Source organism: the organism of the source record quoted next, unplaced genomic scaffold (assembly GCF_019419815.1).
Source record: "Pyrus x bretschneideri cultivar Hongxiangsu unplaced genomic scaffold, Pyrus_bretschneideri_v1 Contig65, whole genome shotgun sequence".
Lineage (NCBI taxonomy): Eukaryota > Viridiplantae > Streptophyta > Magnoliopsida > Rosales > Rosaceae > Pyrus > Pyrus x bretschneideri.
Genome location: NW_025999804.1, coordinates 972,091 through 984,029, shown reverse-complemented (window position 1 = coordinate 984,029; position 11,939 = coordinate 972,091). Strand labels below are relative to the sequence as shown.

General features: G+C 43.6%; 1 protein-coding gene across 1 annotated transcript; it reads right to left on the bottom strand.

Annotated features, from left to right (window-relative positions):
* Positions 1-10,762: 10,762 nt before the first annotated feature.
* On the bottom strand, positions 10,763-11,357 carry LOC103966697 (cysteine proteinase inhibitor B). The gene has a single exon (XM_009379889.3). The coding sequence runs from the start codon at positions 11,266-11,268 to the stop codon at positions 10,894-10,896; it is 375 nt and encodes a 124-aa protein (XP_009378164.2). The 5' UTR covers positions 11,269-11,357; the 3' UTR covers positions 10,763-10,893.
* Positions 11,358-11,939: the final 582 nt, after the last annotated feature.

Sequence of the window (11,939 nt, the reverse complement as noted above, 5' to 3'; positions counted from 1 at the left end):
GTACTAGTGTATGTGAGACACAATTCAGAGCAAGTCTACAGCAGTCGAAAAAGGAAAGTTACGACATATGTACACCCGAAGGTGACCCTACAATGGTGAGTGTCTGTCAGAAATGCCGGGACGCCCTCTGGGATGGACCACCGAACTTGCTAGACCACTAGAACCTGGAGGGGCGCAAAAACAAAAGCGTGAGTGGGCAAAAACAAAGCTCTTTTAAAACTCTTTAACAAAAATACATTCTAACCCCTCGCCGTAAAACCTGTATACTTCCCAGAAAATGAACATATATACGTATGTATAGATATGTCAATCATGCTCCACATATGCCATTCATGCTCACAATATGCCATTCATGCTTTGCAATATGCCATTCATGCTTGAGAATATGCCATTACAGAATATCATAATCAATTATAAATGCTCAAGCGTAATTCACATCGAATATATATAATCTGGCAGCCGGGAGTCACCTAACGTGACCTGTACGGCTGCATATAGAGCTTCAATCTCAACTCAATATCTGAATCTGCACACGAGTCGGAACCACCTAACGTGGTCTGTACGACAAGACTGGGTGTAATATATACGCTCTAGTGCTACGATCACGTGAAGACTGTGCGAATAATCGCGGGTCACCTACGAGTCGGAACCACCTAATGTGGTCTGTACGACAAGGCTTGCACCTAACTTGGATCCAAGGCGAGCGTGTGGTGCTGGTGAACATCACGTGAAGGACTGTGCCCTGGCCCTGGGCGGGAGCACTAACACCGGGGGTGCAGATTATGAGCTCTCTAAGCATTTCAAACTACTATTGCATAATAAACAGGAATGCATAACCACATGAATACCGCTTACCTGGCACTTACCTGTGCGTCCACAGCACCAAATACACATTTATATATGTATGCCAACTACCAACGCACGTGATGATGCGTAAACAATATTCAAATGATGCATGGCATAAAACATATAACCTTTTCTATTTAATTTCTGGGAATTAATATGTATATAGGTATATACGGAAAACAAAAGCCCACTCACTGATAATTAGAAGGGTCGTAGCCCCCCTGCCTCGAGTGCGTACGCTCGTCCTCGGAAAACGAATCACCTATACGCGACAAAGTTACGAAAACATTAATTTAAAAGCACCTAAGCAACTTCTCGTAATAACTTCTCATACATTGCTCAAATTGGACAAATGAATATACCAACGTGACCTACACAACCTCAGGATCACGCCCATATTTTTAGAAAAATTTTTGGACCACGCACGCGCCCCCACGCGCCTGAACACGCACGGACCTACGCGCCCCCACGCGCGGCCCACGTGCACTGCACACTGACGGCGTCAGTTGACGCCGTCAGGAATATTCCGTTAACTGACGGAATATTCCGTCAAATCTAACCGGATTCTGTCACTGCCGTTAGGAATATTCCGTTAGACTTAACGGAATATTCTCCTTTCTTCTCCGGCGAGACGCCGGCGCCGGAAAACTGGGTAATTTTCAAACTAAGTTTTCTCCTTCGTTTTTCAACCATTTTTCACGTTCTTTATACCAAAATGAAGCTTAGGACTAGTAGAATCACGTTAGACTAGTTTTAAGGCCTAAAAATTGCTAGATCATACCTGTCTTCAACTTCAAGAATCGGCCAACTTCGTACAGGACGATCCCGACGTCCAAATTCACCCAACGAACTACTCCGAGGCTCCTTGGGACCTCACAAGCACAACTACAAGCTTAGAAATTCCAAAAACAAGCTAGTTTAGGTTTGCATGAACAGTGTAAAATTCGGCCATTGTTGAAACGACGTGAAAACGTTCGAATTCTTACCTGGAATTGGTATGGTTGTGCTCCTCACAACCTCACGAGCACGAGGGTGGTCTTGGTTTCTTAATTGGTGCAGGTTTGAGTATGTTTGTATGTGTGGCCGTGTGTGTTGAAGGAAGAAGAAGAAGATGGATTCGGGGAGAGAGAGAGAGAGAGACTGAGACAGAGACAGAGAGACAAAGAGTGAGGGAATGAGGGAGGGAATCCCGGGAAAGTGAGGGTGAGGTGTGAGTGTGTGTGTGGTCCTACAACACCACACTACACAACACTTAACGTACACAAACAAATTAGGGTAAAATTGTCATTTTAAATGTACGTCTCGTTAGTTTCGGGACGGGATGTTACAACCTACCCTCCTTAATAGAATTTCGTCCCGAAATTCAAAACAACCTCAATACACCCCTAATAGTCAAAGAATAATCTAGGATACAAATCCCTCATTCGTTCTTCTGTCTCCCATGTAGCTTCTTCAACCGAGTGACTCCTCCACAAAACTTTCACCAAATTCACCGTCTTGTTCCTCAGAACCTTTTCTTTCCAATCTAAGATCGTTAACGGTTCCTCGTCGTACGTCAAATCTGGATTTATCTCTAACGGTTGAGGAGGTATCACATGCAATGGATCAGCAACGTAATGTCGGAGCATAGACACGTGAAAAACGTTATGCACTTTAGCCAACTCCGGAGGCAACTCCAACCTATAAGCTACCTCACCAACTTTTTCTGTGACTATGTACGGTCCAATATACCTGGGACTCAACTTCCCTTTCTTTCCAAACCGCACAACACCTCTCCACGGTGAAAGCTTCAGAAATACCCAATCTCCGACCTCATACGTTCTGTCCGTAGCATGTCGATCTGCTAAACTTTTCTGCCTGTCCTGAGCTGCTTTCAGGTTAGACCTAATTACCTGAACATTTTGAGTAGTCTCCTCGACAATCTCCGGACCTACTAAAACTCTTTCGCCAACCTCCGACCAACATAACGGAGTGCGACAAGATCTACCATACAAAGCCTCAAATGGCGCCATGCCAATGCTCGAATGGAAACTGTTGTTGTAAGCAAATTCCATCAAATCTAACCGCTGGTGCCAAGCATCACTGAACTGTAACACTGATGCTCGCAGCATATCTTCCAAGGTCTGAATAGTTCTCTCAGACTGTCCGTCCGTTTGTGGATGATATGCCGTACTGTAAAGTAGTCTCGTACCCAAAGCTTCCTGAAAGGCTACCCAAAACTTTGATGTGAATCGTGGATCACGATCCGAGACAATACTTACAGGGACACCATGGTACTTCACAACCTTTGAAATAAACAGCTCTGCTAACCGGCTCAAATAGTACTTCTCTCTTACTGGAATGAAATGTGCCGACTTAGTGAGCCGATCAACGATCACCCAAATGCCATCAAAGCCATTATGTGTACGCGGCAACTTGTACACAAAATCCATAGTGATATTTTCCCACTTCCACTCTGGTACGGGAAGCGGCTGTAACAATCCAAACGGCTTCTTTCTTTCTGCTTTAACCTGCTGACAAACAGCACAACTGCTCACATACTCAGCTATCTCCCTTTTCATACCCGGCCAATAGTAAAATGGTCGAATGGTATGATACATTTTGGTTGCCCCTGGGTGCATGGCATAAGCCGAGATATGTGCTTCATCAAGAATTTCCTTCTTCAAGTCCACATTACTAGGCACGAACATTCTACCCTCTAACATCAACATGCCATCAGAATCACGAACTCTGAGATCTCGCCTCCTTCCTTGATCTCGAGCTTGAATTAGTTCTTGAATCTGTTCATCAGCTACCTGAGCTTCAAGCACCCGATCAACTAAGATTGGCCTAACTTGAAAATTAGCAAGTAATGCCACTTCTCGATCTTCTGCTTCTAACCTTACTCCCGTAGCACGCAAGTCCACCAAAAGAGGAATACGACTAGCGTACAACGCATTGATACGGCCATGTGACTTCCTGCTAAGTGCATCGGCTACTACGTTCGCACGACCAGGGTGATAATCAATCGTGCAATCGTAATCGCTGAGCAACTCCAACCACCTCCGTTGACGAAGATTAAGTTCCTTCTGGGTAAAGAGATACTGAAGACTCTTGTGATCTGTGAAGATCCTACACTTTTCTCCATAAAGATAGTGTCTCCACAACTTCAACGCAAAGATAATAGCAGCCAACTCCAAATCATGTGTAGGGTAATTCATCTCATGGGTTTTCAACTGCCGCGAAGCATAAGCAATCACCCTACCATGCTGCATCAATACACATCCCAGACCATTCAAGGAAGCATCGCTATAAACCTCGAAATCACCACTATCGTCTGGAAGTGCCAAAACAGGTGCATTAGTAAGACAATGCTTCAACTGCTGGAAACTTTGCTCACACTTATCATTCCACTCAAACTTAACATCTTTCCTTGTTAACCTCGTCAGTGGCAAAGCAATTACCGAAAAATCTTTAACGAATCTCCGATAATATCCCGCCAAACCAATGAAACTTCTCACCTCAGTGACGGTTCGTGGTTGCTCCCAACTCTCCACAGCTGCAACCTTCTGAGTATCAACCAGAATACCTTGAGCAGAAATGATGTGCCCCAAAAACGCGACTTGATCTAACCAGAACTGGCACTTACTAAACTTAGCATACAATTGATGTTCTCTCAACCTTTTCAACACCAAAGTAAGATGTCGGACATGTTCCGCTTTGGACTTAGAATACACCAGAATATCGTCAATGAAGACAATGACAAATCTATCCAGGTAAGGCTGAAATACCCGGTTCATTAAATCCATAAAAGCTGCTGGTGCATTCGTCAACCCAAATGGCATAACCAGAAACTCGTAATGACCGTAACGAGTCCTGAACGCCGTCTTAGGAACATCATCCCTACTAATCTTCAGCTGATAGTACCCAGACCTCAAGTCTATCTTAGAAAATACACAAGCACCTCTCAGCTGATCAAACAAATCGTCGATACGAGGCAATGGATAACGGTTTTTAATCGTCACCCGATTCAATTGTCTGTAGTCGATACACAGCCTCAAAGTCCCATCTTTCTTTTTCACAAACAACACTGGAGCGCCCCAAGGTGAAATACTAGGCTGAATGAATCCCTTATCCACTAATTCCTGTAATTGCACTTTCAATTCCCTTAACTCAGCGGGAGCCATACGATAAGGAGTTAATGAAATAGGATTGGTACCTGGAAGCAACTCAACAGTGAAATCCACATCTCGATCTGGGGGTAAACCAGGTAAATCTTCAGGAAAAACATCAGGGAAGTGTCTAACCACTCTCACATCCTCAATTCTGCTTGGAACGGCCTCCTCTAGTACCACATGAGCTAGATACCCCTGACAACCTTTAGTCAACAACTTCTTCGCTCGTAAAGCCGAAATAACACCATGTCTTACCCCACTCGGCTCACCCACAAAAGTAACCTCAGGTAATCCAGGACGGTGAAAAGTAACTACTTTCCCGTAACAATCAATGTTGGCACGATAGAAGTGCAACCAATCATTGCCCAAAATCACATCAAAATCGACAATATCTAACGGAATAAGATCCGCGGGCATAACTACACCCTCTACTATCACTGGACATCCTGGGTACACACAATCTACAACACATCTCTCTCCTCTAGGCATAGCGAACTCTAAATCGTACCCTAGAGGTGTGGGGCGAGGTTGCGTTACTTGAGCAAATGTATGAGAAATAACGGAATGTGTAGCTCCACAATCAATTAAGACTCTAGCAAAATAACCAAGAATGTTTAACGTACCCATTATCAAGTCCGGGTTGTTCTGAGCATCCTGCAGGGAAATATTGTGAATACGCCCCTGGCCCTGCTGTCGTCCTCCACGACCTCTGCTCGCTTGAACACCGCGACCTTGAGCTCCACGCCCCTGACTGGGCTGACCCATCTGCCTCGAAGACCCTGCACTACTAGTGGCATTCTCACCCTGCTGATACTGTCCTCCTTGGTACCACTGAGAACCACTTGTTGGAGCTGGAGGATACGGCATGTAGTTGCTGGGATACGGGGGATAACCACCTTGTGAATACGGGTCCTGGGGGTACTGATACGGTCCCGGGGCATAGGGAACAGCATCACCCTGATAGTGATAGGCACCACCTCTACCTGTTTGACCATAATTACTCGGACCTTGGATTTGCCGAATCGGTGCAGGTGGCGGCATAAAGGTCTGCTGCGGCTTCTGTTGCTGACCCTGGGGACAATTCACCGCTCTATGTCCCATCTGCCCACACGTGAAACAAGCACCGTTGCCACGCCTACACTCGCCGAAATGTCGATTATTACATCTACGGCAAAATGGGAGTCGGTTTCGGCCACCATCATCTTGTCTCTGGCCTCGAGCACCTCCATAAAACCTACCTCCACGTCCTTGTCCAGAGGCACTGAAACCACCACTAGACGAACTTGAACTTGCACCACCCCTTTTAAAGTTCTGAGTTTGGCGAGGCCCCAACGATGTTTGACCTTTTCCTTTGTCGTCTTTCTTCTGATTGCCGTTTTTCTCTTCGTCACTATCACTTGACATATTCTCAGAGTCCTCTACCCTCAACAATATCTCATAGAACTCCTGATATGACTCACAGTGAGTAGTAGTTACCATAGAACGCCATTTCTTCTTAGTGCCCAAGCGAAAACGACGAAGCATCTCCGCCTGATTACCAGCGACATCGGGATAGTAACGAGACAAATCAGTGAACTTACGATAGTACTCGTTAGCCGTCATCTTTCGCTGTTTCAATTCAGTGAATTCCTGTTTCTTACGGTCGATATACTCAGGGGGTACAAATCTCCTTTGAAACACGTCTTTGAAAACATTCCAATCGGTCCTCTGAGCTGGAGTCAACCTACGAAGTTCTTGCTCCCACCAAGCTGCAGACTCCATCTCCAGAAACCAAGAGGTTGTCTCAACCCACCTTTCCATAGGAAGGTTCCCCTGGTTATGCAACACACGGAAAGTCTTCTCTATGTGTTCCAACCAACGTTCTGCGCCTTCGTGACCCTCGTTACCTTTAAACTTATCCAACTTCAAGTTATACATAGTCTCCAGAGGAGTCCTCTGGGGAGGGCGCATCACTGTTTGAAGGGCTGTAGCAATCACTTCCCCCAACTGAGTAAGATCAGGAAAACTAGACTCATCTGAGCGACGTGGTTCCCGACGAGGCGGCATGATTCTGACATAAGACACCAACTATTAGAATACTCACAAAGACACAGGACTGCCAAACCTAGGCTCTGATACCAAGCTGACACACCCCGACCGAGATCAGGGCATGCTGGCCGTCACGCGAAGGTGACGTAGCCATGTGCGCGTGCGGAAGCTAAAGGTATAGTAATATAAAAGTACGAATAATTAAAAACCTAATAGCATACAAAGTACTAGTGTATGTGAGACACAATTCAGAGCAAGTCTACAGCAGTCGAAAAAGGAAAGTTACGACATATGTACACCCGAAGGTGACCCTACAATGGTGAGTGTCTGTCAGAAATGCCGGGACGCCCTCTGGGATGGACCACCGAACTTGCTAGACCACTAGAACCTGGAGGGGCGCAAAAACAAAAGCGTGAGTGGGCAAAAACAAAGCTCTTTTAAAACTCTTTAACAAAAATACATTCTAACCCCTCGCCGTAAAACCTGTATACTTCCCAGAAAATGAACATATATACGTATGTATAGATATGTCAATCATGCTCCACATATGCCATTCATGCTCACAATATGCCATTCATGCTTTGCAATATGCCATTCATGCTTGAGAATATGCCATTACAGAATATCATAATCAATTATAAATGCTCAAGCGTAATTCACATCGAATATATATAATCTGGCAGCCGGGAGTCACCTAACGTGACCTGTACGGCTGCATATAGAGCTTCAATCTCAACTCAATATCTGAATCTGCACACGAGTCGGAACCACCTAACGTGGTCTGTACGACAAGACTGGGTGTAATATATACGCTCTAGTGCTACGATCACGTGAAGACTGTGCGAATAATCGCGGGTCACCTACGAGTCGGAACCACCTAATGTGGTCTGTACGACAAGGCTTGCACCTAACTTGGATCCAAGGCGAGCGTGTGGTGCTGGTGAACATCACGTGAAGGACTGTGCCCTGGCCCTGGGCGGGAGCACTAACACCGGGGGTGCAGATTATGAGCTCTCTAAGCATTTCAAACTACTATTGCATAATAAACAGGAATGCATAACCACATGAATACCGCTTACCTGGCACTTACCTGTGCGTCCACAGCACCAAATACACATTTATATATGTATGCCAACTACCAACGCACGTGATGATGCGTAAACAATATTCAAATGATGCATGGCATAAAACATATAACCTTTTCTATTTAATTTCTGGGAATTAATATGTATATAGGTATATACGGAAAACAAAAGCCCACTCACTGATAATTAGAAGGGTCGTAGCCCCCCTGCCTCGAGTGCGTACGCTCGTCCTCGGAAAACGAATCACCTATACGCGACAAAGTTACGAAAACATTAATTTAAAAGCACCTAAGCAACTTCTCGTAATAACTTCTCATACATTGCTCAAATTGGACAAATGAATATACCAACGTGACCTACACAACCTCAGGATCACGCCCATATTTTTAGAAAAATTTTTGGACCACGCACGCGCCCCCACGCGCCTGAACACGCACGGACCTACGCGCCCCCACGCGCGGCCCACGTGCACTGCACACTGACGGCGTCAGTTGACGCCGTCAGGAATATTCCGTTAACTGACGGAATATTCCGTCAAATCTAACCGGATTCTGTCACTGCCGTTAGGAATATTCCGTTAGACTTAACGGAATATTCTCCTTTCTTCTCCGGCGAGACGCCGGCGCCGGAAAACTGGGTAATTTTCAAACTAAGTTTTCTCCTTCGTTTTTCAACCATTTTTCACGTTCTTTATACCAAAATGAAGCTTAGGACTAGTAGAATCACGTTAGACTAGTTTTAAGGCCTAAAAATTGCTAGATCATACCTGTCTTCAACTTCAAGAATCGGCCAACTTCGTACAGGACGATCCCGACGTCCAAATTCACCCAACGAACTACTCCGAGGCTCCTTGGGACCTCACAAGCACAACTACAAGCTTAGAAATTCCAAAAACAAGCTAGTTTAGGTTTGCATGAACAGTGTAAAATTCGGCCATTGTTGAAACGACGTGAAAACGTTCGAATTCTTACCTGGAATTGGTATGGTTGTGCTCCTCACAACCTCACGAGCACGAGGGTGGTCTTGGTTTCTTAATTGGTGCAGGTTTGAGTATGTTTGTATGTGTGGCCGTGTGTGTTGAAGGAAGAAGAAGAAGATGGATTCGGGGAGAGAGAGAGAGAGAGACTGAGACAGAGACAGAGAGACAAAGAGTGAGGGAATGAGGGAGGGAATCCCGGGAAAGTGAGGGTGAGGTGTGAGTGTGTGTGTGGTCCTACAACACCACACTACACAACACTTAACGTACACAAACAAATTAGGGTAAAATTGTCATTTTAAATGTACGTCTCGTTAGTTTCGGGACGGGATGTTACAATACTTGTTTTACGGCGAGGGGTTATATGTTTTCGAAAAGATTTTTACAAAACTTTATTTTCAAGCCCACTCACCCTTATTTTTCGAACCTCCAAGATGTAGTGGCAGAGCTCTTGTGTCGACGAGGATTCCTGGAAAAAGTTGGTATAGGAGACTACTTCCGATGGTATAATTCTTATTCTACTTTACTGTACTTTACTTATACTTTGACATCACGTGTGAAATGAGTTTAATCCCGCTCACATGCACACTCTTGCATTTAGTCACTTTTAGGTTTAAATTTACTCATATTTTCCACATCACCGCACTTTATGACTTCATCACCTTCCTGGTTGCAGCATAGATCGATTCGGAGTCCAGATGGACATTCTGGATCGGGGTGTGTCATTGTTGAATTTTCAAAATTTTCTAACTCAATGTGATCGTGGTCTTCCAACTTCAACACCAAGCGCATGTTTTACTTCAATTTTCGCGATTACACCATTGACGTTGTCACCATCGGATCTATCATTCGTCTACAAGGCCGAGTTCTTTGAACATTGGAGCTCTGTTTCAATTTGAGTATTGGAAGAGAGAGAGAGAGAAGATTAGGAGGAGAGAGATGGTTATGGTATGGGTTCTATATGTTACATATTTGTTTTCATTTTTTTTTTTTTAGTGTTTTTAAGTGAGTTAAAAGCATTTGAAAGAGAGAGATGTAATGCAATCAAACTTGAAGATAGGAAAAATCTCAAACCTGTATGCCAATCCACATATATGTCAATCCTATGTGGATTGACATGTGAATATTCCGTTGCCAAATTTGACATATGAGAAAAAAGTAATGGCAATTAATTTTTTTAATTATTTTATTGTGTGAGCCCCACTAATGCATATTTATTTTAATAAAAAAAATCCTTTAAATATCATTTACAACAAAAATTACATGGGTCGGTGAAAGAAAAAAAAATTATGACATTACTACGTTAATCATTAATTAACATGTAAGATTTTTTTTTAACATCTCTTTTATGATGCTCTAATGGACACGTTCTTAGCAGCGGACGCGTCAAACTTTAAAATAGGATATAGGGTAAGGTTTTGGATGTTCGAGGATTTGAATTAAGCTATTTTTCAAACAAAAGAAAAAGATACACATTCATCATTGTATCTAATAATACTATTTGTGCATTCAATTCTATGGCACAGATTGATAGAACAAAGACCAGTAATTACAAATATTACATTAACTGGTATTAGCATAAGTTAATTACTACCATTTATTGATACTCACACTCCTATTTCGCAACCACGCCTCCCAACACAAATAAAAAAGGGAAAGAAAAACACGAGAAAAAGAAAGAAAAAACATGAGATACAACGAGATTAGTAATTTAGTACAAGCAAACACAAACACAGATCCGAGACCAGACACCCCCCAAAACCCCAATTCAAACATTATGAATTGGAATTGGAATTCGAATCAATCAATTGGGAGCATGAGGGGCAAAGTTGAGCAATTGCTTGGAACGGAGCCACGGCTTCACCACCACCTCCGAATCGAACAACATGCGCGCCCCATTCCTCACGGCCGACACCTTGAGGTAGTACTTGATGCCAGAAACCACCTGGCTCTGCGCCTCCACCACCTCTAAAAATTGAAGCTCTCCGCCGCTGTCCATCTTCCGGCTTGCCTTCTGCCTGCTGTTATATTCCGCCACCGAAAACCTCCCCAACTCTTGAACCTCCTTGTTCGACTTCACGTTCTCGATCTGCCTCCTTCCCCCGACCATGCCGCCGTACCCGTTCGACAAGACAAAGGGGAGGCAGATCAGAAGGGCAAAAATGGGAACTTTCATCATGATTTTGTATTTTTGTGGGGGAAATCAGGAAATTTATCGATTGGGTATGTGGGTTTTTCTGCGTTTTTGAAATTTGTTGCGGATGAGGATTGAATTTGATGAGTTTTGGCAAATTTTGGTGGGTTCTATATAGGACTATTTTTTGGGGGAAGATTGCGGAGAAAATGGGGGTGTTTGGACACGCAAATTAATACGGTGGAGATTGCAATACAAACGGCGTGCCGCGTCCTGGTTTGCTTGGAAAACGACGCATCGCAAACCACCCACCTACGTGTACGCATAGCAACTGAGATCCAACGACGGGTGATGGGGTTATTTTTTTTTTCTCTTCAATTTCTGCTTCTTTTTTTTATTTTTTATTTTTTTTTACTTTTCAAGCACGCCGATATTTTTATAATAAAATAATAAGAAGTTCGGTTAAGCTACATAATGAACAACATAATTTGATATCGAATTCGTCATCCACGACATTCGAATCTAAAATCTCTCTTTCAAGTAAAGAGGAATACCACCAGACTGTAGTACTAAGTGTCACATGATTTTTTTTTGTTTTGTAGTTGCTTCACCAGATGACTATCTTTGCCTAATTAATAGTTTCTAAAATTTTATTCGAAGTCACACAAGAAAATGTAGAATTTTGCTAGAACTGAGAACGATATTTTATTTAGAAA